The following is a 25182-nucleotide window of genomic DNA, read 5'->3' as shown; positions in this document are numbered from 1 at the left end:
GTCCTGGACTTGTGGAGATGGAACGAAGCTTAGATTAAGTCACATGCTTAGTGCTCCTGGCAACGTGCCTGAGGAGCTGTCAGTGCTGGGTGCTGTGGTTCCTGCCTGGACACCCCTTCACCCTGCTGCAGTCCAGTCCCTTGGTCAGGTCACTTTTTTTTTTTTAAACTGCTCCTTGAGGAGCAGGACTACCCCAGAGGCAGTGTGGCCAGAGTAGCCCGGTCAGGTCACTTTGAACCCCAGGAGGCCTAGTAAACTTGCTTTGGGTGATTTTAGGGTTTAAGTCATCTGTAAGTGGTCTGCCCAGCTACCTATAAATCTATATCCATTAATTTTAAATTATGGATTAAAAAATTTTAATTTCTAGTTATTATTTTTATGACTGACTTCCCCTAGTCACATTACTGAGCAAACTACACACATCTTATTGATCCTAAGAATTCTGTAAGGTAGATGTTTATTTAAAAAACACCGTGTTTACTGTGTGCAAGATGTTGTTTTAAGCACTCAGACATAATAACTTACTTGGTTTTCATCATAACTTCATAAGGGCAAAAAAGGCAAGTACTATCATGTGCGCCGTCTTACAGGTGATGGGATTGAGGCACAGCGGGGTCAAGTTACGTGCCCAGGGTCACACAGACAGTAAGTGGGGTTCAGACCTGGACAGTCTCCTCCAGTCACTGCTTCCCTTACCCACTGTGCTCTTTTTTTTTTTTTTTGAGACGGAGTCTCCTCTGTCGCCCAGGCTGAGTGCAGTGGCGCGATCTCAGCTCACTGCAAGCTCTGCCTCCCAGGTTCGTGCCATTCTCCTGCCTCAGCCTCCTGAGTAGCTGGGACTACAGGCGCCCGCCACCACGCCTGGCTAATTTTTTGTATTTTTAGTAGAGACGGGGTTTCATCGTGTTAGCCAGGATGGTCTCGATCTCCTGACCTGGTGATCCACATGCTTCGGCCTCCCAAAGTGCTGGGATTACAGGCGTGAGCCACCGTGCCCGGCCAACCCATTGTGCTCTTATGTAAGAGCTGGGATTCCATCCATATCGCTGGACTCCAAGCACCTTGCCTGAGGCAGGATGCCATGCTACATCTTTTCAGCAAAGTCCTCGTTTCAAATTCTGCTGTAAAATGATCTCTTTCTATCTTTAGTTGGAAATCTAAAATAAACCGTGACTTTTTTTTTTCTAACTTTAGTTAATGACCTTTTTCCATGACTGTGGAAGTGCTGAGGAGCTAGAAGACACTGTCCTTGTTAAACACCAACTGACTGGGGCTTCCTAGCCCACTCAGCCTAAAGCTCAGCCCTCTGAAGAACCAACGAGGAAACCAGTGGGGAAACTGGGAACTGCCGGCCAAGCCTGCCTCTACTTGGGGTCAGTGGCCTCACTGCATTCCATGAGCTTGCACAGTACCACTATGTCTTAGTTTTGTGAAGCGTTTAAATACTGTAAAGCCCTGTCACCTGATGTTTGAGCCCTAGAACATAATTGGTGTATGGTAAAAGCAAGTGATAGCCTTCCTTCTCAGATAAAAAAGAGGTCACTGACCTGCTTATGGTGAGATCCTGTCTGAACTGGGCCTGGGACCCCATCTCCTGACAGTGCAGCTAGCCTAGTTCTCTGTTTCCTGCTGCCTCAGTAACTGAATGTAGTAATTTCATTTGGAGCAGAGGTCAGCTTGTCTTTGGAAAAGCCTCTATTCAGCAGAAAAAGCATCAGCAGTATATTTAAAAGCTGCCGTGTAATGACTATGGGACTCCATTGAGCAGATCCTTTTCTTATCTCCAGATCTTTCCCCTCAACTTCCAGAGCATCTCCTTACACCTGAGATGTAGGTACCCCCAGCTCTGTCCCATATCCAGTGGCGTAGTAACCAGGTGGCTTAGTGGAGCAGGACGCAGGACCCTCTGTTGTGGTTTGTGCCTGTGGGAGCTGCCAGAGAGAGGGCTCACCCCATGATTGCCTTCACCCCAGTCTCTCACATGCTTCAAAAGAGGGGTCTGGTGGGAGGGGCTGTGTTTAAGGGTGGGATCTGGCAGCCTGTCAAATCCTGGTCAGTTGGGATTCAACGGACCCATGACCACAAGCCTCATGGCCTTTCCTGTTGACCAGCAGTGGCAGTGGGAACAACTCACCTTTTGAAAATACATAGGAAGGCCGGGTGCGGTGGCTCACACCTGTAATCCCAGCACTTTGGGAGGCCGAGGCGGGTAGATCACGAGGTCAGGAGTTCAAGACCAGCCTGGCCAACATGTGAAACCCCATCTCTACTAAAAATACAAAATTAGCTGGGCGTGGTGGCACATGTCTCTAATCCCAGCTACTCAGGAGGCTGAGGCAGGAGAATCACTTGAACCTGGGAGGCAGAGGTTGCAGTTAGCTGAGATCGCACCATTGCACCCCAGCCTGGGTGACAGAGCAAGACTCCGTCTCAAAAAAAAAAAAAAATACATAGGAAAAGTTATCTCTGTGCTCCAGAATTCTCTGAAACCTGCTTGTCAGATGGACTAGAGGCTTTCGTAGAAAAGTCAGTTGCTTTTTGTTTTCTGAAAATCATTTTGTCCTGGGGGAAAAAAAAGCCTCACTGCGGATAATCATTCTCTATGTTAGGTGTTAAAATCCTTTACACAGGAGTTGCATAGAGCCCCTACTGCCTAGAATGGTTCTTCTGAAAAGCTGCTATTTGCGCTGTGTGGGTGGTTACTCATTGAGGGGCAGAGCTGCTCTCGGTGAGCGGTGGGTCACTCTTTGCCCTGGCTGTGTGGCTGTGTGGTTGTGTCTAGGAAGTGTGAATCTCCAGTGTAGTGCTGTGGAAGAGAGGGGCAGGGAAATATGAACTCAAGAGGCGGTGCCTCAGTGCAGCTGCAGCTGTGGAGAGCTGTTGGGCTGTGGAGAAGGACGTGGATCAGCACTGGACAAGACTTTGTTCAAGTGCATGTAGATACAGGACGAGCTTACTCTTCATTTGCTTTTCGTTTTCTTAAGGAGGCTGTTTGCTGGGATTTAATATTGTCTGTGGTTTTTTTTCAGGTTCTGAGCATTTTTGCTCTTCAGTATCCCAGCTGCCAGAGACATAGGGAGAATGGGGCTAGAGGTGGGGGAAAGATTCTGAAATGTACCTTAATCTAGTCTCTTACACAGTCTTCCTTGGACAGGCTGAGGAGTTGGCAGAACATTATGTAAAAAGTGGAACTAACTTTGCTTTTTCTAACTGTTCCAAAGGCTACAAATACCCCAAACTTGCAAATACACAGGCCTGCACACTTGAGCCTGTGTTCCTCCCATCCTTCTCCAAGAGATCAGAAGCAAGCTGAGGGCCCGTAGAAATTCTGCCAGCTGGGGAGGGTGTCTGGTTTTTCAAGCACAGTTGAGTGATTCAGAGTGAAGTAGGCTGGGTGAGATCCTGGGAGCAGAGCATGCCCCAGGCCTGTGTTAGTTTGAGGCAGCAGCAAAGGAGAGACCAATCTGTTTTCTCCTTCAGATGCAGATGAGTGGGTGAGATGGCTGGCTTTTTCCGGGTTGCCGCCAGCTGGAAGCTTTGCCCACAGATGTGGACTGTTTATCTGTGGTTTGCTGTGTTTTCTTTTTTCCCTAGGACAGGATGGGGGAGATGGTGGGATGGATAGAAAGCAACAACGACAACAGAAATTTAATTGGTTAGTAAGACAGGAAAGCCAGCAGGGAAAGCTGACTTCCCTTAATTGCCAAGAATGTTGAAAATTGTTTCTCAAAATTACCCCAACTCCTAAATTCTATCCAGTGCCTCTTTACTGAGAACCTTTACAGTGCCTTGTTTGAATAACGGGTTCAGTGATGGAGAAGAGCCTCTTTACTGAGGCTAAATTCTATTCAGTGCCTCTTTACTGAGAACCTTATACAGTACCTTGTTTGAATAACGGGTTCATTGTTGGAGAAGAGCATTGCCGTTGAGGTACTTAAATAATTTAATGAGGGGGAAGGGGACAGTGGTACATAAGCATTTCATTAGACACCATGAGCAGAGAACGCTATGGAAACCTGGAGGGGTGGGAAAGATCGTTTGGGGTAGGGTTTATGGGCTAGGAAAGGCTTCATAGAAAAGTTGACAAATGGGATGTTATTTTAAAGGTCGAGATGAAGTTGCACATTCCTAGGTGGAAGGAAAGCAAGGAATTGGGAGATTTTTCTATGAGCATCCAGCACTGACCAGAACTCCTGCCCTCTGGGGTTGTTAATGTTTCATCTCTTAGCCCCTGATGCACTGGTCACTTCAGCCACAGGGTCAGGAATTGTTCAGGCCCCCTTTTCTCCATGTAGCTGTTTCCTTCCTTTAACTAGATCAGTGCTGTTAGCACAGAGGGATGGGGATGGGAGGGAAATTCATCAAGGCAGGCTTTCTATGTAGTTTGGTATACACCGAGTAGGGGTGAGAACCAGGATCAGTTGTTTTATAGCATGGCAAATATGTATTGATTTCTTTATTTTAAAAAGCTTTATTGAGAACCAATTCACATATGACACAATTTACCCATTTTAAGTACACAGTTTAAAGGTTTTTTAGTGTATTCACAGACTTGTGTAACCACAGCCACAATCTAATTTTAGCACATTTTTACTACCCCCAGAAAGAAACCCTGTGCCAGCTCACTGTGCCTCCCCTTCTTCCCACTCTCCCCAGCCCCAGGCAACCACGAATCTCCTTTCTGCCTCTGTGATAGATTTGCCTGTTGTGGCTTTTTCATATTCTATAGATAGAATCATACACTATCTGGTCCTTTGTGACTGGATTCTCTCACTTAGCATAATGTTTTCAGGGTTCATCGATGTAGCATGTATCAGTGCTTTGTTCCTTTTTTATGGCAGAAAAAAAAAATCTTCCATTGAATGGATATACCACATTTTATGCATTCATCAGTTGGTAGACATTTGGGTTGCTTCTACGTTTTGACTCTTGTGAATAATGCCATTATGAATATTTGCGTGCAAGTTTTTGTGTGGGTGTATGTTTTCATTTCTCGTGTACATATTCCTAAGAGTAGAATTACCGTATCCTATGGTAACTCCCTGGTTAACATTTTGAGGAACTGCCAGGTTGTTTTCCACAGCGGCTGTACCGTTTTACATTCCCACCAGCAGTGTATGAGGGTTCTAGTGGTTCTGCCTCCTCACCCACACTTTTGTTATTGTATGTCTTTTTATTATAGCCATCCTATTGGATATGAAGTGATATTTCATAGTGGTTTTGATTTTCACTTCCCTAATAACCAATGATGTTGAGCATCTTTTCATGTCCTTCTTGGATATTTGTGAGGAAATATCCATTTAGCTCTCCCACTTTTTTTTTTTCTTCAGTGAGTCTTACTCTGTTGCCCAGGTGGGAGTGCAGTGGTGCAATCATAGCTCGAGTAGCTAGGACTACAGGCTCCTGCCATCATGCCTGGCTAATTTTAAAACAATTTTTTTGTAGAGATGGGGGTCGTAATAGACTGGTCTTGAATTCCAGGCCCCAAGCGATTTGCCTGCCTTGGCCTCCCAAACTGTTGGGATTACAGGTGTGAGGTACCATGCCTGTACTCTCCCATCGTTTAATTAGGTTATTTGTCTTTTTATTATGGAGTTGTAAGAGTTGTTTATATAGTTGAGATGCCTGACCTTTATCAGGTATATGACTTGCAGATCTTTTCTCCCATCCTGTAGGTTGTTTTTTTTACTTTCTTGATGGTGCACTTTGATGCACAAAGTATTTGAATTTTGATGAAGTCCAATTTATTTATTTTGTCTCTTATTGCCTTCCTTTTGGTGTTGTATTTAAGAAATGGTTAAGAAACCGTTGCCTAGCCCAAGGTAATGAATATTTACTCCTATATTTTCTTTAGGGAACTTTATAGTTTTAGCTCTTACAGCTATGACTTTGATCTCTTTTGGGTTAAGTTTTGTGTGTGATGTGAGGAAGGGGCCCAGCTTCATTCTTTCGCCTGTGGATATCCAGTTGTTCCAGCATCATTTGTTGCAATGATTATGCTTTCCTCATTGAGGAAATTAGCCATAACTGTGTGGTTTATTTCTTGACTCTCAATTCTCTTCCACTGATCTATGTGTTTAGCGTCAGTGTTTTTAAAGCTCCTTAAGTTATTCCATGTGCAGTCGAGATTGAGAACCATCTGGCCAGAGTGGAGAGTTTGGCTGGTTTGATTGGGAGACAGTACAGTGCGAGGTTTTTGTAATACTTCACTATAGGTGTGCAAACCATCATTCTTCACTAAGCCAGTGTTCCCTAACCTTGCCCAATGAGACTTGCCAGGGATTCTTGTTAACAACATAGATTTCTGGCCTCTATGAACTGGGGAGCACAGGGCCTGGTGGAGGGTAGGGAGGGATCAGCTTTGTGTGTGGACCGTGATTCTGGGCTCTTCCATATGGACATTTCCTACCAGTTGCAAGTTCACCATAACCTTCAGGAACCTGTGTATTTAATGAACTGTTCAGGTGAGTCTTATGGTCAGGCTAGCTGGGGTGATGCTAGGTCTGCCAGGCGAGACCATTAGAAGCCTGTGTACCTGCACTGCGGTTCATCCACAGAATTGCTCTTCCCAAGGTACTCTTGGACTGATGCCATCGCCCTGTGATGCCATTGTCCTTGTTGTGTTTACTGTGCACACTTCCCTGGCCACCTTATTTAATATTGCCTTCTGCCAAATATGTACAAATACTGTCATACCCACAGTTCTTCCCCGTCTGTGTTGTTTGCTTTGTTTACATTACATAGCACTTTTCAGGAATAATTAATTTATTTATCTAGTCTCTATCTATACCACTAGATTGAAATCCTCCTGAGGGAAGGATTTTTATTTTTGTTTTTTTTCATTTGAGTGCAATATTCCCAGCACCAAGAACAGTGCCTAGCATACAGTAGGCACTTGATAAATATTAAGTAAATGCAAGGGTATTATTGGAGAATGAAGGGAGGGACTTGTCTATTTCAGCATCAGTAGTCATTGTGCTTGTTTTGAATGTCATGGTGCTGTGAATCATGGAAATAGGTGTTTCTGTCTTTGTATAGGCCACTCAAAAATCATTGCCTAAGCCAGGTACGTTGGGACACCCGTAGTCCCAGGTAGTCAGGAGGCTGAGGTGGAGGATTGCTTGAGCCCAGGAGCTTGAGGCCAGTTTGGGCAACATAGTGAGACCCCATCTCTTATAAAAAAAAAGAGTCATCACCATATTTATGTCCATTTTCTGCTAGGTCTGAACTAAATGACTTATGTGTCATGTACGAACTTCTAACCTTTTCCCCCCCGGTTTAATTTATCTTGCTGTATTGCGTGTATCTCTGCAAACTATCTAAATCTTCTTTGGAAACTGGCTGGCCGAAAGGAAGTACTATTTAATCAGATTTGATGAGAAGGTCTTAACTTCAGCCCTCTAGGTCTGGGAAATTAAAACCTTGGATTCTAGGTGGTAGAGGATAATTTTTTTTTAAATGAATTTCTTTTTATTTATTTATTTATTTATTTTTTCCTTTTTAGGATAGAATTTTTGCGGCATTTGAAGAGCTTTTTCCAGATTATGTTTAAAATTGAAACCAAGCCATGTGGTGAAGAACTCAAGGGTGGGGATAAAGTGCTGATGACCTGTGTTGGCATTGGTTTCTCCAACCTTAGCAAGACCCTCAAGTGATAACCATCACCAGATAAGGCCCCAATGCCTACAGACAAAGCAGAAGCTGCCACGGACACCAATGGGACCAAGTCCAAATGGATTAATCCAGGACAGAATAGCCACTTGCTTAATTTTCTGTGAAGAAATATCAATATACAAATAAAAGACATCCCCGTAGCATATGGTTTCCAGCTGTTTCTCCAGTGGCATTGCCATTGCCCAGGAGGGGCCCAGTCACCATGAGAGCTCCCTTGCCTTACCTGGAGGAAGAATGTGCCTTCAGGCCACAGTCGTGCTGCTAGAACAGTCTCATAGCTGCAGTTCAGCTGTGCTTCCTCAGCCTACTATCATAGGCTTCCTTGGCCCTCTGTCATATGGCTGTTTTCCAAACCTGTGGAGTCTGTTACTGTTCTTTCTGCAAGGACTCACCTCCTTGAGCCTTGGTTTTTGTTGTAGGGATTAAATGAGATAATATGAGTGGCAGCTCTTCATGAGTCCTGCAGTGCTAAGCAAATGTCAGAAATTGGTATAGTAGACTATTTATCTTTTGTCTTCTGAATGGATTGCTGTCATGGACACAGACACGGATCTTCATCTGGTTCATTGTATTTATATGTGAGGGATGGGTGGCTGCAGGGGTACAAGTAAGTTATTGGGATTTTTTTTTATATTCCAGGTGTGCTATACATTCTTATTTTATTTTCACAATAGCTCTGTGATGTAAATGCTATCTCCATGAGAAAATTCATAAAGGGTGTTTTGTTCCTTTGAAATGTATAATGTAAAGACATTAAATCTCCTCATTTAAGGATCTAAGTGTAATAGAGTCAGGGTCTGGGATTTTGCCCTTGCAAGCTAATAAGTTAGATTATTACTTTTTTATTGATGCTACCGGAAGACATGAGGATCCTGGGTCAGAGATAAAGAACTTTACTCAGCATAGCAAGCAGCATGAACTGCGTGTTTATATTGGTTTCCCCTGTCTCACAGTGGACATGGAGCGGCCCAGGTAGATGCTATGCATGTTACAAGTTTGCATCATAGCCAAAGAACTTGTAATGTTTGGGGACTCCGCCTATTTCATGGCAAGCCTGTTGTTTCACGTGCAGAGATGACTTCATCCCTGAAGACTGCCTCCTGCAAACACAGTTTTGAGAAAACCCAGGTAAGAGCCTGGCCAGCAAGAATATGCAGGAATACCAGGATCCACGGCAGATTTCCCCTGCCAACGAATAGAGTCTGCATTTGATATGTGCATAGGCTTGAAGTTTGTAGAAGGGGAAAGATGTACTTCTTTCTACTTGAATTCCAAACGGTGTCCTCCCCCGGGGGTGAACTTTGCCTCATCACTCCCTCTCGGTACCTTTTTCTTTTTAAGTGAAAAGGGGCTAGAGAAAGGCTGTGCTTTGATGTCTAGGGGTGTGGGAGGATGTGGAGGTAGAGAGTTAACCTTGAGGAAGGCCAGGACATTCTGGACTATGACATTCTACTGAGAGCTTTACATCCTGTATTGGTAATATGCTCTTGGTATATAACAAATGCTCACAAACTTAGTAGCTTAAAACAATACCTCTTTATCATTTCACAGTTCTGAAGGTCAGATATCCAGGCAGGGCTTGGTTGGATTCTCTGCTTAGAGTCTCATAGGGCTGATATCAGGGTGTGTGTCACCTGGGCTGGGCTCAGCTCTCATCTGAAGGCTCTGGGAAAGAATGTGCTTCCAGCTCATTCAGGTTGTTGGCAGAATTCAGGGTTGTAGGACTGAAGTCACCTGTTTTCTTCCCATTTTTCTTGCTGGCTGTGAGCTGTGGACAACTCTTAGCATATAGACAGGCACTGTCCGTATTTCCGTTCACTTGGTCTCCCCTACCTTCAAGCTGGCAATGGTGCATGGAATCCTGGTACTTTGGGTTCACCTTCCGTTTGATACCAGCTGGAGAAAACATTGCTTAAAAATGACTCATAGCACAATAGTCCTACCTGGATTATCTCCCTATCTTAAGGTCAACTGACAACAGCAATACTAGATTTGTGTTTAAATAACCAGGGGCTGGGAATCGTGGATTACCATCTAAGAATTTTGCCTGCCACACATACTGCAGTCTTACCTAGTGCCGCTGACGTTCGAACTCAGATCTGCCCATATAGAGCTCAAATCCAGAACTAAGGGGCACATTGCTTTTGGAATACCACATACCTGCCGTTCCTTGTACAAGCTCTGGAAATGGTGCTGTTGGTCAATGTAGGGTGGCACATAGAGGCCAGACAGATTACTATAAGCAGTAGAGGGGATATGTGCTACTGTCTGCTGCAAACCTGGAAGTGTCTGGTGTGGTTCCAGCCCTGCATTTGGCAAAGCTGCTTCTGGAGTTGGAACATCTTGCAGGAATGGTGATGGTATTGCCAAAAAGAGGACAAATTTAATATTTATTTAAACAGCTCACTCCCAGCCCCTTCTCAAATTCCCAAGAGAAGCAATGTACCATTCCTTCGGGAAGAAGTCATCCTTTGCTGTTTGCTGGGACATCTTAGAGACTATTCAAATCCTGCATTCTCTTCCTTTTTTCTAGCTTAGCTCCTGGTCGGTCCACTTACTTGCTGGGGTAGCTTGAAGCGAGAGATTCCAGCGTTTTGGGGCTTGGTTTTCTATCTTGGTCTGTCTGTTCCTTTCTGCTGATAGAGATAGACCATTCTGAGTTAACGGCAGCAGTTGTTCAATGGGACTGTGAGTTTTTTAGGCAGATAAACCTGTGAACTTGCTGGGGGTCATGGCAGTATCATTCTTTGCCTTCTTGTCATCTACAAGGCCCTGCTTCTGTCTTTCAACATCCTTTAACTACATTCCATGCAGACTCCAGCCAGCCTCCATCATGATGATTTTACCATAGTGGTCAAAACAGTTGCTAAGGGGTGGGAGGCAGCCAGTGTATTGCAACATGACATGTTGATTGGGAAGGAGCAACAGGAGGACCTGCTGAATTACACATTGCCCTCACTGGGCAGCTAAGCCTCAGGGGTTTTGTTCTTTTAAAAAAAATTAAATTCTTTTTTGAGTCAGGGTCTCACCCAGGCTAGAGTGCAGTGGTGCAGTCCTAGCTCACTGTAACCTCAAACTCCTGTGCTCAAGTGATCCTCCTGCCTCAGCCTCCCAAGTAGGTGGGACTATAGGCATGAGCCACTGTACCCAGCTAATTAAAAAAAATTTTTTTAGAGGTGTTGTCCAGGCTGGAGTTTTTGTGTTTTTGTTTTTGTTTTTCCAATTTAATTTTAAGTTCTGGGATACCTGTGCAGGACGTGCAGGTTTGTTACATAGATAAACATGTGCCATGGTGGTTTGCTGCACCTATCCACCCATCACCTAGGTATTAAGCCCAGGGTGCATTAGCTATTTATCCTGATGCTCTCCCTTCTGGGTTTTCTTTATTTTAAAAAATCATTTCCAAAAAAGTGGTAAAGGATAGCTAATCACAGACCCAAATTATGAAAACAAAAATTCAAGTTGTACCAGGTGCCTGTCCTCACACCAAACAGCAGAAGACTATGAGGTGGCCATTTCCTGTTAGGTCTTTGTGTTGGGAGGCTGCTAGGTGAGACCAATCCTGGCACTTAGTTTTATGGCCCCTGAGTAGAAGAGTTGAAGGTGCTAGAGGGAGGCAAAGGAAGTAGGCAGGATGGTGTACAGAAGGCTGGAAGCAGTTGATGAAATCAAAGGTAGTTGGGGACACTGGAGCATCAGTGAAACAATTTCCAAAGTTTTGGCCGTGCCTGAGGTGAGGGTGGAGTTCAGCTGGGGGAGGCGGAATCAGAGTGAGCTAAAGAAGTGGATTTACTGTGCCTTCGTTCCAGGGTCTTTGGAGTAGAATGTGGGGTTCTGTTGGCCTTCCCAGTTGGTAGTGTCAGACCTGGGGTGTACAGGTGGCAGTTTTAGTCTGTGATGAGTGAGAATGCAGCACTGCAGGGCCTGTGCCCACCCAGGATCTCCATTGTCCCTTACTCCAGAGTGGACGAGAAGTAGTTGGCACTTGGGTTTCCATGTTCAGATGGTGCTGGCCTGTTCTTTAGAAGTGACTGAAAGTTTAATGGGATTGTCAACAGGCAAGCTGGGCCTTTTTGTACTTTTCTTGGCCACATCTAAGAGGCCATTTGAGTGGAACGCTTTATCAGTGTTTGGCATCTAACAAAGGCCGAGCCACGTCACTCCTTTACTCCAGCAAATGAAAGCTGTCCGGTTGTCAGGGGTTGCCCAGGTGTGGGGCTGCCCTCCTTCCTGGTTGCATTTGGCCCGTACCTGTCAGGTACCCTGAGCACAGGCCTGGGATCAGCACCTGTTTTAAAACATCCTAGATATTTCAGGTATTCAAGTGTCTCTGAGGGCTCGGGACATTCTTTATTCCTGTTTCCTCCTCATTCCCACCCCTCTGAAGAGCCTTGTGTCCAAAAATCCTCAGATTGCTTAATTTGTTAATTTATTTCTGCCACAATTTGGGACATTACATATTTCAACTGATATAGAAATCAGAGGCCAACTTAAAGACAAAAGATAATGAATGCGCCTGGCTAAAAGATATGTGCCTCCGTGTGTCTGTTCCCTGAATACCCTGTTACTATGGCTGCGATAGAGTGCTTGGGCTGCTGCCGGACTCCCTGGGGGCCATCGAGGCAACTGGTCTCCATCTTGGGAGAAAATGATGCCCCAAAGGTAAGGTCGGCTGCTGCTTCCTGCTACATCTGGGATGGTGAACCATCCTGAAGTTCTTTGTAATCTTCAAGGAAGTCTGTTAGTGTTTGAAATGGTACCTGGCTTCAGTTGTGGCAACCCAACCTCAGGCTGTTTTAGGTGGTGTGTGCAAGCACTTGTTTCCTGGACCCTCCCACATGCTCCCCTCTTGGTCCTAAGCTCTGTTTTGACCACCCTGCTATTTTACCCATTCATTAGACAATGAAAGGCATCGTGCCTAAGATCTATAAGCTTTGAAGGACCTATGAAATGCTTGCAAGAAACCAGGAAAAATAATCCTGGCTGCAAATCATGCAAAGAAAAGAGCAAGAAAAATATCTACAAAATAAAACACTGTACAGCTTAATTTTTTTTCAGCTTAATTGTTAAAATATTGAGAATAATATAGGTGAGAATTTCTTTTTTCACAAGAATTTATAGTTTTAGTATCTGTTCTGCCAAAGTGAGCATGTCACAAGAATTTCTAAGTGCATGCAGTGATTACCAAGGAATCATAGCTAAGCACATTGAGTTGCTGATCACCAAGCCATTTAAAAGGCAAAATTATAAATAGCTTTTCAGAGATTTGGGATAGGGCTACATTTTTTTTTCTTTCTTTCCTTTCTTAAGTTTTTAAAAAATAGAGACAGGGTTTTGCTGTGTTCTCAAATTCCTGGGCTCAAATAATCTGCCCACCTCAGCTGCCCAAAGTGTTAGGATTACCGGCATGAGCTACCACACCCGGCTGAGCTACATTTTAATATGTGTGGTTCGATAATGCTCTCATAACACACCTAGAAAGTAAAACCATCTAAGCCTGCCCCTCCTCCTCTGGAGCCACCTCCTCAGTCTTAAAGCCTCAGCTGCTCGTGAGGAAACCCTCTATCCTCACAATACACCCACTGCTACATGTTCTCATAGATGCCTCTCCCCGTCCTTATCTTAGTACTCACTGCACCCTGTCGTTGCTTAATTCTCCTCTCTCTTCACCTATGGTGGTAGGGGCCATCTTTTAAGATTTGGTGTGTCCATGATCTTAAAGTTTTTAAGTTTCTATTAAAAATCAAGTATATTATTTGTGAGAGAAGTTTTTGGTTTCTTTTTGAAATACGTAAAAGAAAGCTGGCTGGCTTCTTGAATTTTAGTAGTTCATTGTGGAAATAACACAGGCTTAGGAATTAGCTATGTTTGAATCCCAGCTGTGTTAATAGCATTGTGCTGGCCCTCTGTCCTTCTGACCCTTAGTTTGCGCATCTGAAAATGGGAATTACCTTGTGCCCACCCTGGGATTGAGAAGATTTATTAAACTTGTGTTTGTGATTAGGATTCTTTTTAGTTGTTTGATCCTTGGTAAAGATTGAAAGCAGATTTCTGCATAACAGGTTAATGTCAGAATGAGTCACAGCATTTATCTTTAACATCTAGTACTTGGGTGTACTCAGCTAGAAGACCAGAGACAAGCTATGGCACCTACATGTGGGTTGAGGTCAAACTGTCCCATGACATATGTTACAAGAGTTAAAGAGAGGGCCTACAGGCATCTCAGTGAGTTCACCGTGTTCCAACGTGGAGTGCCAGGATCCATCTAGTCGGCACAGAGGAGAAAGCCTGGCTGACCTGGCAGGTCCTGAAGCCACTGTGTACACCAAACCAAACTGAGTCGTAAGGAACTCCATCCTTTCCTCTCCCACCAAGAAAGGAAAGGAATCGTAATCTCTAGTTGCCAATTCTGAAATTTTATGTGTCAGCCTGCGTTTCCTGTAGCCAGCCTGGAGCTGCATGAAACATCATGTAATAGAAAAAGTCAAACAAGCCTAAGGCTTTGGTCTTGGGTCTTCTGCCTAAGGCACACCTTTGAGCAAATCATTCAGCTTTTTGAACCTCAGTTTCCTCATTAGGATATGAACAAAACCTACTGCAAAAGACTATGAAGACTAAGCATGCGTACTGTACAGGCCCTGGCAATAGTAGGCATTAAAAAACTGTGAGTTGCCTCCTTGACTGGTGGTAGAGTGAAAGATTAGGTTTCATGAGTCCAGAGATACAACAGGAATGTGGAAGTCAGTTTAACTTGGGTGAGTCGTAAGGTTTTGAATTGAATAGAACATAGTTGCAAACAAGAAATTGACTCAAACAGCAGGATTTATAGGCTTTTTAAACCGAGAAGTTTAGTAGCGCATTTAGCTTCAGGTAAAGCTGGTTCTAGGGGTTCAAACAATGTCATCAGAACTCAACTCTCAGGCTGAGGTGGGAGGATCACTTCAGGCCGGGAGTTCAAGAATTGAACTCTCTCCCATCTCTGCTTTCTGTTGTGTTGTCTTCCTTCTCTAGCAGGCATTATTTTTCATATGCTGTTTTTTTTTGGCAACCCTTAAGTACTGGATAGAGATTCTCTACCCAATACTGAATCCTAGCTGTGTCAGTAGCATTGGGCTGGGCCTCCATCCTTCTGACCCTTAGTACCCTCATCTGAAAATGGGAAATATCTTACCCACCCTGGGATTTATTGGGTAGTGATTCTCTCTATTCAATACTTAAAAAAAAAAAAAAATTTTAAAAAAGCTATCAGAATTGTGTCTCCCTCTGTTGAACACAGAGCACCCCAATTGACCAGATCTGGGTCCTGTTCTCATCCCAGGAGTGGTAATGATGTCAGCCTCGCCTAAATTGTATGGACTAAGAGGAAAGGAAGAGTTGATTCTCAAGGGGAAGTCTGAATGCTTTTATAGAAGAGACAATTGATATGGGATAGGCAGAAGGAGCAGTTGTCCACTGTAGACTACATTGCCTAATTCCTTGAATATTCTCAGAAAGATGCCCCACAATACTGCCTGCCCACCACCATCTTTCACCATCCAGAATCCTCCAGCATTATGGTATAGAATCGAGTAAACGAGGATGAATTCACCTTAACAAATGATGCCCAACAAAGGCAAGATCATTGGACTCAGAAGGCCAAAGTTATCTTGGATGCTTGGCAAAGATTTGTTATATTAGCCAGTGGCATTCTTGGGCTAGAAGGGGGAGCAGTACTCTGGGTGGTAACCCAGAGGGAGGAAAAGTGGCAATGACCAATTCCATGTGTGGGAGCAGCATGGGTGTTGTGGGCCAAGAGGAGGGGTCGGGGCACAGCGTAAAGAAAAATGTCAGTTGATGTTCTTGTTCTCTATCATGGTCCTGCCTTTTCTTTTTTCCTTTTTTTTGTCCTAAGACAGAGTTTCACCAGAGACAAGCTATAGCACCTGCATGTGGATTGAGGTCAAAGTGTCCCATGACATGATACAAGAGTTAAAGAGGGCCTACAGGCATCTCAGTGAGTTCACTGTGTAGACATGTTGCCCAGGCTGGAGTGCAGTGGCATGATCTTGGCTCAGTGCAAACTCTGCCTCCCAGGTTCAAGTGATTCTCCTGCCTCAGCCTCCCGAGTAGCTGGGATTATAGGTGCCCACCATGACGCCTGGCTAATTTTTGTATTTTTAATAGAGATGGGGTTCCATCATGTTGGCCAGGCTGGTCTCGAACTCCTAACCTTAGGTGATCTGCCTGCCTTTCAGCCTCCCAAATTGCTGGTATTACAGGTGTGAGCCACTGCATGGTTCTGCTTTTTCTAACCTCTGGAAAACAGATTCAGGAGCTGGGGAGGAAGACCAGGATTTTTTGCCCATTGCCAAGATCATGAATTGATGGCAACAATGTCAAGAGCTACCGGCGGAAGAGCAATGAAGACATATCAAACCTGTGACTCCTCCAGTGGGCGGGAGTGTGAGAGGTGCGTCTCATTTTCAAATAATTTGCACTATTTTTTTTTTTTTTTTTTTTGGAGACGGAGTCTCACTCTCCTAGGCTGGAGTGCAGTGGCATGATCTTGGCTTACTGCAACCTCTGCCTCCTGGGTTCCAGCAATTCTCTGCTTCAGCCTCCTGAGTAGCTGGGATTACAGGTGCCCGCCACCACGCCTGGCTAACGTTTTGTATTTTTAGTAGAGTCGGGGTTTCACCATATTGGCCAGGCTGGTCTTGAACTCCTGATCTTGTGATCCACTCTCCTCTGCCTCCCAAAGTGCTGAGATTACAGGCATGAGCCACTGTGCCTGGCTCGCACTATTTTTTAGTTATATGTACACACATATATATTTGTATATGTATATATGTTAGTTTATATTAAGAATCCCAGGTAGAACTCCAGCAATTTTCCATCAGCCTCAAGGCAAATAAAGATTGGGAATCCTGGCTAGGTATGGTGGCTCATGCCTGTAATCCTAGCACTTTGGGAGGCCAAGGCAAGTGGATCACTTGAGGTCAGGAGTTCAAGACCAGCCTGGCCAATATAGTGAAATCCTGTCTGTACTAAAAAGACAAAAATCAGTCAGGCGTGGTGGCAGATGCCTGTAATCCCAGGTACTCAGGAGGCTGAAGCAGGAGAGCCACTTGAACCTGGGAGGTGGAGAGGTTACAGTGAGCTGAGATCGTGCCACTGCACTCCGGCCTAGGCAACAGTGAGACTCCGTCTCAAGAAAAAAGATTAGGAATCCTCTTTGTCGCACTCCTCTGCACCCTCAAAAATCAACAACAACCAAAAACTACATATGCAATTTACCTGTGGCAGAGGCCTCAGAAGAGGCCACAAAAGATGCCTCAGGTGACCTGCTGCAATGCTGGGCAAGTGGCTTAGGCCCTTGCGCATCACCCATTTCCCAGGGCTGGCTCCAGGCTTCTGAGTGAGAGCACTGTGCTCAGCCTCCAAATTAGGGTCTCTTTAGGGCCAGGGTACTGCTTCCCAGAGGAGGCTCCATGATACACTAGCATCATGGGGTGCTTTCCCTGAAAAGGGCTTATAGAGGTTTTGAAAATGCAGCAGTCTCCATCACAGTGTACGTTAACAGAGCAAACACTACAAGAAGCCTTGCAACTGAAGCTTTGTTTTACCTGCACTGTTCAAACTCACCTAACCATGGAACTCTCCCTACCGTGGAAAAAGAGAGAGAGAGAAAGAGATTGTTTGCATTATGTAGTGCTCTTATTCTGCAGATCGCACTTTGTGTGTTCCTGGTCTGATAGGATTTATTGATGAATACGGAAAATATAAGCTCTTGCATTCTTTTTTTTTTTTTTCTGAGACACAGTCTTTCTCTGTCAGGCTGGGGTACAGCGGCGTGACCATAGCTCACTGCAGCGTCAACCTCTCCTAGGCTTAAGAGATCTTCCCACCTCAGCCTCCTGAGTAGTAGCTGGGACCACAGGTGTGTACCACCACACCTGGCTAGTTTTTAAAAATCTTTTGTAGAGATGAGGTCTTGCTCTGTTGCCCAGGCTGGTCTCAAACGCCTGAGCTCAAGTGATCCTCCTGCCTCGGCCTCTCAAAGTGCTGAAATTACAGGTGTAAGCCACTGCGCCCGGCCAGCTCTTGCATTCTTGATTGGGGTATTTGTAAGAAGCCAAGTGGTTGTCAAGAATCTAGGTGGAAAATCCGGACTCATGTCTAACCCTGGCCCCAGCCCTACAGCATTGAACACCCCCACACATGAGCTTCGGATCAGTGGCCATCAGCCCAACTGACTCTGTGCCATCTTCCCTTACTGTCTGGGCTTCTAGAAATTAGAGGGGCCAGGTATGTGGATAGGGTTGGATTTTGTGATGTTTATGTGGTTATTACAATGTCCTCATTTTCTTGAGAGTTACACAGACTGTTGTTCTTTTCCTCTTAGCTCAGAGGCTCAATATACCAGGAAAGCTCACTTTAGGTTTTCAGCAAGAAGTTGGAAGAGGTCAGGGAGAAATCCTTGGGGAGGAGGAACCAAGGAGATATGAAAGGTTTCTGGAAGTCCTGTGGTTACTCTAAGGCCAAGCCTGAACCTTGAAACACCTAGATTTCTAGAGGATTCAGACCAGGACACCACCTGCTATCACTGAGATGCAAAGACATGGTCCTTGAAGCAATGGACCTTGTTGCTCAGAATGGGGAGAGAGCTTGAGCTTTTTAAGTTGGCTTTTGAAAAGATACTCTTGTACTTAAGCCCCTGCTTGACCTGCTTCTCTGTTAATGGGCTCTCCAGAAAAGAGCTTGGCTTATACTCTCTGAGTGTCTTCTTCAAGATGTAGAGTTAATGTCAGTGCTTTTAAAATCTGTTGAACCTGTGTGCCCAGGATAAACTTTTGCAGCTCTTGACAATCTGAGTGAGTTCTATTTGTAATCCTGAGTTTTGTCTTTGGGAGTGCAGAAGGTGAAAGAGACCTTGAATCACCTGGACACCCACCTGAGAAGAAGAGTGAGAAAGGAAGTGGATAACAACCTCAGTTGGAAGTAGTGTGCTCTGAGTACCTTTGTTAACAATGCTAAGAAAACAGCTTTGGCAAAGTAAGGGGTGCTGTAGGGAGAACAGGAGTGGGTTAGCTGCTCCAGTCCGTCGAGGACTGTCCTACTTGTCTGATCTGTTTGCCGGGGATCTGCATGCCCCAAGAGGACTGTTTGAATGCTTAGCACATAATATGCTTTGTGCATCTTGTGAGACTATCTTCCCAAATTTTAAGAACCATTGTTATTATGGATAATATACAAATGCATTTTAAAGCATTATTGAATTCATACTTATTTCATTGTGTACTTTTTGTTTGTTTGAGACAGGGTTGCACTCTGTTGCCCAGGCTGGAGTGCAGTGGCATGATCGCTGCTCACTGCGTACTTGGATTCCTGGGCTCAGGCGATCCTCCTGCCTCAGCCTCCCGAGTAGCTAGGACTATAGGAATGTGCCACCACGACTGGCTAATTTTTCAATTTTTTGTAGAGACGGGGTCTCACTATGCTTCCCAGGCTGGTCTTGAATGCCTCACCTCAAGCAGTCCTCCCTCTTCTGCTTCCCAAGGTGATAGGATTACAGGAACGAGCTACCATGCCTGGCCTGTGTTTTCTCAACCAACAGATTCTATTATTCTATTCTACTCCTATTCTACTCCTGTTCTACTCCTATTCTATTCTATTCTATTCTATTCTATTCTATTCTATTCTATTCTATTCTATTCTATTCTATTCTACTCTATTCTACTCCTATTCTATTCTATTCTATTCTATTCTATTCTACTCTATTCTACTCCTATTCTATTCTATTCTATTCTATTCTACTCTATTCTACTCTATTCTACTCCTATTCTATTCTATTCTACTCTATTCTACTCTATTCTACTCCTATTCTATTCTATTCTATTCTATTCTATTCTATTCTATTCTATTCTATTCTATTCTATTCTATTCTACTCTATTCTACTCTATTCTACTCCTATTCTATTCTATTCTATTCTATTCTATTCTATTCTACTATTCTATTCTATTCTATTCTATTCTATTCTATTCTATTCTATTCTATTCTATTCTATTCTATTCTATACAGAAACAAGTCTGTGAAAATTTTAGATGCTTAAAAGAGGTCCTTGTGCTTTCTTGAAAAGTGTTATATTGTAAAATTGCTTGCCCCGCAGTAGTCATCTCTGGTTAGTTACCTATCTTGGTTATGTAATTATTCTGAAAGGTTCTGGAAAGTTTGAACTTCTGGCCACAAACCTTGACTGTTTGCCTGCTTTGGAGGGTAGGGTTAGAAGAGAGAAGAGGGCTCATCACTCAGAGGGCTGAAGTTCCATTTAGCATCACTGATCTCCTGATACTAAAACGTCCAAGCTGAGCCTCCCTGCTTTGATATAAAGTGCTGCCTCCTTCCCTCAGGATGTTTCCTTCACAAAGCAGCTGACTTCCAATGTGGCAAGAGCTCCTATTTTTCTTGACTCACAATTGCCACTGCCTTATGGATTTCAGAACACTTCCGTGAACATTGTCCCATTTCATCCTCACAGATACTTCTCAGTTTAGGCTTAGAGAAACTATCAAACTTACTTAAGATCACACAATTAGTGGAGAAATTGCAGCAAGAACACAAAACTTTGGGTTTCAATAGCTCTGAACCATGACATATGAGTGTCTTTATTAGGTCATACCTTAGTGCCCTTTCAAATGGGCATTATTTAAATGTTTGCTCAATATCTGTTTAGAGATGAGAAGATGAACAGCTGTGAAAGAAGGGTAGAAAAGGAAGATGTGGAGGCAGCACCCAATTTTTCATGTTTTCCTCAGAAAGACCAAAACCCAGCAGCTAACCGTGGATGAACTGATTATCTTTTGTTACTCAAGCATTCCCCTTAGAAATCATATTAGGACTTTTTTTCTTGAGTGTAAGTGACTAAAAACAACTCAAACAGGCTTAAGCAAATGTATTGACTCATTTAAAGGAAAAGTCCAGGGATGTACCTCACTTCAGATATAAACTGGGTCCAGGGGCTTGAATGATGTCACCAAAACTCATCACTTTGGATCCGTCCTCTAGTAGGGTCACCCCACTGATGGCAGCAAGAAGTCATCAGAAGTTCTTGGCATGTATCCTATCCTTTCAGCAGCCCCAATAAAAAGAATCTTTCTGACAGTTCCCAAAAATGTCCCCAAAGGGTTGAATATCATGGGATTGATTTAGTTATTTGCCCAACTCTAAATCAATCACTATAACCCATAGTGGTTGGTCAGATTGGCCACATCTGAGTGCATGCCAGCTCCAAGAGCCCAGCGCACTTGGACCTCCCGTACCACATGAGCTAAGAATAGGAGAGGCGGTCACCAAGGAAAATATGGCTTCTAGTGCCAAAAGACAAAGAAATGGATGCTGGGCAGGCCAAAGCAATGAATTTGTACTGAAGAAATGTTCCTCTAGCCCCGAACACCTGGCAGCTTACCAAAATACTGCTTTAAACAATATTCCAGACACTCCCTCAGCAGAATTCCAGTCAATACAATTTTCTCTATTCCACTGCATTATAGTTTGGTACCCTGGGCAGCTTCTCAGCTAAATCCCCTTTATTCCAACTCTGTCTTCGCCAGGTGAGGAAGTTGCAGAGTAGAGGGATTTGGCCCAAGTCACACAGCCAGGATAAGGAGGAATTCAGACCAGATCCTGTTCCCAGACCATTGGCTACTGAAACCAGGAAGCACTGCTGACCCTGACACTTGGGCCAGCCCAGCAGCACAGCCTTGCTTGTCCCATGACCCAGCCAAGTTCTGTTAGGACCCAAGATTGGTGTAGATTGTAGCACCAAAAGATCTCCAGGTTCTGGAATTGGTCCATTTTGGCCAGTGCTATGGTCTGAATATTCGTATCCTCCTCAGATTCGTCTAGTGAAATCCTAACCCCCAAGGTGGTGGAATTAAGAAGTGTGGCTTTTGAGAGGTAATTAAGTCTGAAGAGCAGAGTCTTCATGAATGAGATTAGTGTCCTTATAAGAGACACTTCCCCCCTTTCTTTTCCACCTTGAGGACACAGCAAGAAAGCACTACCTGCAAACTAGGAAATGGGTCCTCACTAGATACTAAATCTGCTGGCACCTTGATCTTGAACTTCCCATCCTCTAGAACTGTGAGAAATACGTTTCTGTTGGTTAGAAACCATCTGGTGTATGGTCTTTTGTTATAGCAGCCTGAACAGACTAAAACCTTCCGAGGTAATCATACCCTATTTTAGGCTCTGGAGAGGGTGCATCAGTGTGGGCACTGCTGTGGACTGTGTCTAATATTCAGAATATGTGCATTGATTTAGGTAAAAAATGTTCTTAAGAGTCCCCAAAGAGGATCATCTGGAAGGATACACATTGTGTCATTAATAGAAGTAGCACAGGCCTGTGAGATTGGGAAGGGTACTTTCACTTTTTGCTTTATCTATTCTCTGTTGTTGGAATTATTTAGTGGCACGTGCTGAGCCACAGTGTGATATCTGGAAGAATCACACTTGTACCTGAACACAGAGTTTGAGATAGACCAGGCAAAGTGTCTCTGATGAGGAGCTCAGGGGCAGGTTCGTTAGGGAGAAGACTCCGGACCCAAGCATAAGGCTACCACGTACCCAGAAAAATTAAGATCTTTATTTTTATTTTTATTTTTTGGAGAAAAGGTCTCACTCTGTCACCAAGGCTGGAGTGTAGTGGTGTGATCTCAGCTGGCCGCAGCCTTGACCTCCTGGGCTCAAGTGATCCTCCCACCTCAGCCTCTTGAGTAGCTGGGACCACAGGCATGAGCCACTACACTTGGCTAATTTTTTTTTTTTTTTTTTTTTTTTTTTTTTTTTTTTTTTGAGACAGAGTCTCACTCTGTCATCCAAGCTGGAGTGCAGTGGCATGATCTCGGCTCACTGCAACCCTGGCTAATTTTTTAAAAATTATTTTTTGTAGAGACAGGGTCTCACTATGTTGCCCAGGCTGGTCTTGTACTCCTGGACTCAAGCGATCCTCCTGACTCAGCTACCCAAAGTGCTGGGATTACAGGCGTGAATCACTGTGCCCGGCCAAAAGTTAAGGTCTTTAAAGGATGAGGACCTTTTCTTTCAGTGGCACTGACCCTAGTAGGGAATGTCACTTGCTACACTGGTCCTAACACCATCAAGACTGTTGACCAGTGGGCATGGTGCTTACTGGCCTGGCCACTTCCCTTATGGGCAATCTTACAAGGCAGAGGAGAAAAACAATCACTCAACTGGCCACACTTAGATTTTTTTTTTTTCGTCTACACCTCCTCAAAGGAGCACACCTAGATTTTGACCTAAAAGGGAAATGACCAGCTTATTGTCTAGGCTTCACTCCAAATGACTTTAGACTTATTTCAATCATCAAATCTGTCCTGAAATGATAATTTGTCATTTTGAGGACATCTAGAGAATAAAGCCATGTCCTAAAGTCAACAGAGGGTTTCCTAAATTTTTATAAAAAAGGTCTCCTTTGTTAAAATGAGGATTTTGGCAAGGTGCATGGCTCATGCCTGTAATCCCAGCACTTTGGGAGGTCAAGGCAGGTGGATTGCTTGAGGTCAGTAGTTCAAGACCAGCCTGGCCAACATGGTAAAACCCCATCTCTACTAAAAATACAAAAATTAGCCAGGTGTGGTGGCGGGTGCCTATAATCCCAGCTACTTGGGAGGCTGAGACAGGAGAATCGCTTCAGCCCAGGAGGCGGAGGTTGCAGTGAGCTGAGATTGTGCCACTGCACCCAGCCTGGGTGACAGAGCAAGACTCTGTTTAAAAATAATAAATAAATAAATAATAATAAAATAAAATTAAATAATAAAATAATAAATAATAAAATAAAATAAAATGGTTTTCACTTTTCCAGGTGGTTACTTTGAGGAAGATATTGTTCCTTTGCATGAGACTCCCTTTACACCATTGACCTGAGAATACCTGGTGGCTCCAACTTTGCTTGAAACTCACCTTCTTGCTCCACTCTCCCCCTGCTGATTCCTTCCCAGAAAGGGCCTGGATCCATCCCCACCTTGACTTCATCCCTTCTTCCCTTACACTAAGTGAAATCTCCAGTGGCTGGACTGGTAGTGGCCATGGATGTGTCTTTTTAATCATTAGTAAATCTAAGGACTCTGATAGTTCTGGGCCACTAAGTTTTTTCTTATAGAGTCTACAAGAAAGAGAAAGAGGTGGTGACGGGAGATAAAATAGACTCATCTTTTCTTTCCTATTTCCCCTTATCCACATAAGCAAAACCTTTTAGAAAACTGAAAATGAGATGTACTTGGAATAAGATGGAACTCTAAACCTTCAAGAGATGGGCACTGGAAGGAGATGTCCAGAGCGGCAGGAGTGGGGCACAGGAGTGTGGAGGCAAGCTGCAGACGGGACAGTGCAGCTGGCCAGGAATATACTGCGTGTCCCTTTGGGGGCCTTTTGATTGCATTTCTATTACTCCCTCCCTCTGGGCCTCCAGTTCCCTCCTTACTCCCCTTTAATGCTCTGCCTCAGCCTGGTTTCAAAATGAAGGACTGGGAACAGGATGACCTTTTTCTCTTCTGCATTAAATTGATAGAAATGATAGCAAATATATTTTGTAAATCAATTAATGAATTGCAAACATGAAAACACAACAGGGAACTGTCTTGCTGGACCAGAAATAGCAAAGCATTCCTAAGAGCAGGATGCAGACAGGAAACCCAAAGTAAATCAGACTTGAAACCATAAGCCAGGCTGCTCCTCTGTCAAGAAACTGTCTAAGCCCAAGACTTACTCAGAAGAGTACCAATCAAGAATTACCAAACATCTGAGACAATAATACCATGAAAGAAAGACAAACAACTCAGCAAATGAAAGTCTTCCTAAGGAGGCAGTGTAGATGGGAGGTAGAGGGCTGAGCCATACCTTCCCTTAAAGAATCCCGTGCGACCTGGGCATGCCCACTTCCCAGTAGACTGGCTCTTCCCAGCATGGTAACCAGTGGTGGTTGTGCTGAGCAAATGCTTCTGTGATGGGGGAGGTGCTGGCAGGGATGTATGCACACAAAGATGCTGTGGATAGTCTGGATTTCTTGCTATCTTGGCCTGGGGTGTTGGAGCCTTGGGTCCAGGATGCTCCTGGAAGAAGGGTCAGTCTTTGCAGCCCAAACCGTGAAGTTGAACTCCCAAGTTAACACTTGCAAATTCATTCATTGCCTACTAAGCAGTGGGCAGGTTGGCTATCCACTCTTTCTCATCTCCGTGTCTTTAAAGCCATGATTCTCGAGGGAGGGGAGGGAGGGGGGAGCATGCCTTCCTGAGTAAGAGTATCAGGATCATTTATTGTCTCCCTCTGATCCCAGCAGCTATAAACTCCATCCTGCCCCCTCCTCAATTCTGATATGCTTTCTCTAGGGTGTATGTGGTGTCCACCCCCACTGAAGAGACATGTTTTGATATTCAGCTGGGCTAAGGTAGTTAACAATTTAGAGAACCGCCATTTTTAGGGAATTGTGATTCTTTCCAGTTTGTATAAAT

At 44.2% G+C, this 25182-nt stretch overlaps 1 protein-coding gene across 4 annotated transcripts in view; it reads left to right on the top strand.

The window, feature by feature from the left end:
* The window catches only part of RCL1 (RNA terminal phosphate cyclase like 1), a 68489-nt gene extending 60041 nt beyond the window's left edge, over positions 1-8448 (top strand). For 3 of the 4 annotated variants that reach the window (XM_003823366.3, XM_034967091.2, XM_055092185.2), the window contains one exon: positions 7505-8448. In XM_003823366.3, the coding sequence (XP_003823414.1) occupies positions 7505-7655 (151 nt within the window). In that variant the 3' untranslated portion in view covers positions 7656-8448. Of the gene's footprint in view, positions 1-1194; positions 1369-7504 lie in introns of those variants that run through there. The other variant, XM_055092184.1, reaches the window with a different exon arrangement.
* The last annotated feature ends 16734 nt before the right edge of the window (positions 8449-25182 follow it).

This window comes from Pan paniscus, chromosome 11 (genome assembly GCF_029289425.2).
Source record: "Pan paniscus chromosome 11, NHGRI_mPanPan1-v2.0_pri, whole genome shotgun sequence".
NCBI classification, from domain to species: Eukaryota; Metazoa; Chordata; class Mammalia; order Primates; family Hominidae; genus Pan; species Pan paniscus.
This window is presented reverse-complemented; position numbering and strand designations above follow the sequence as displayed.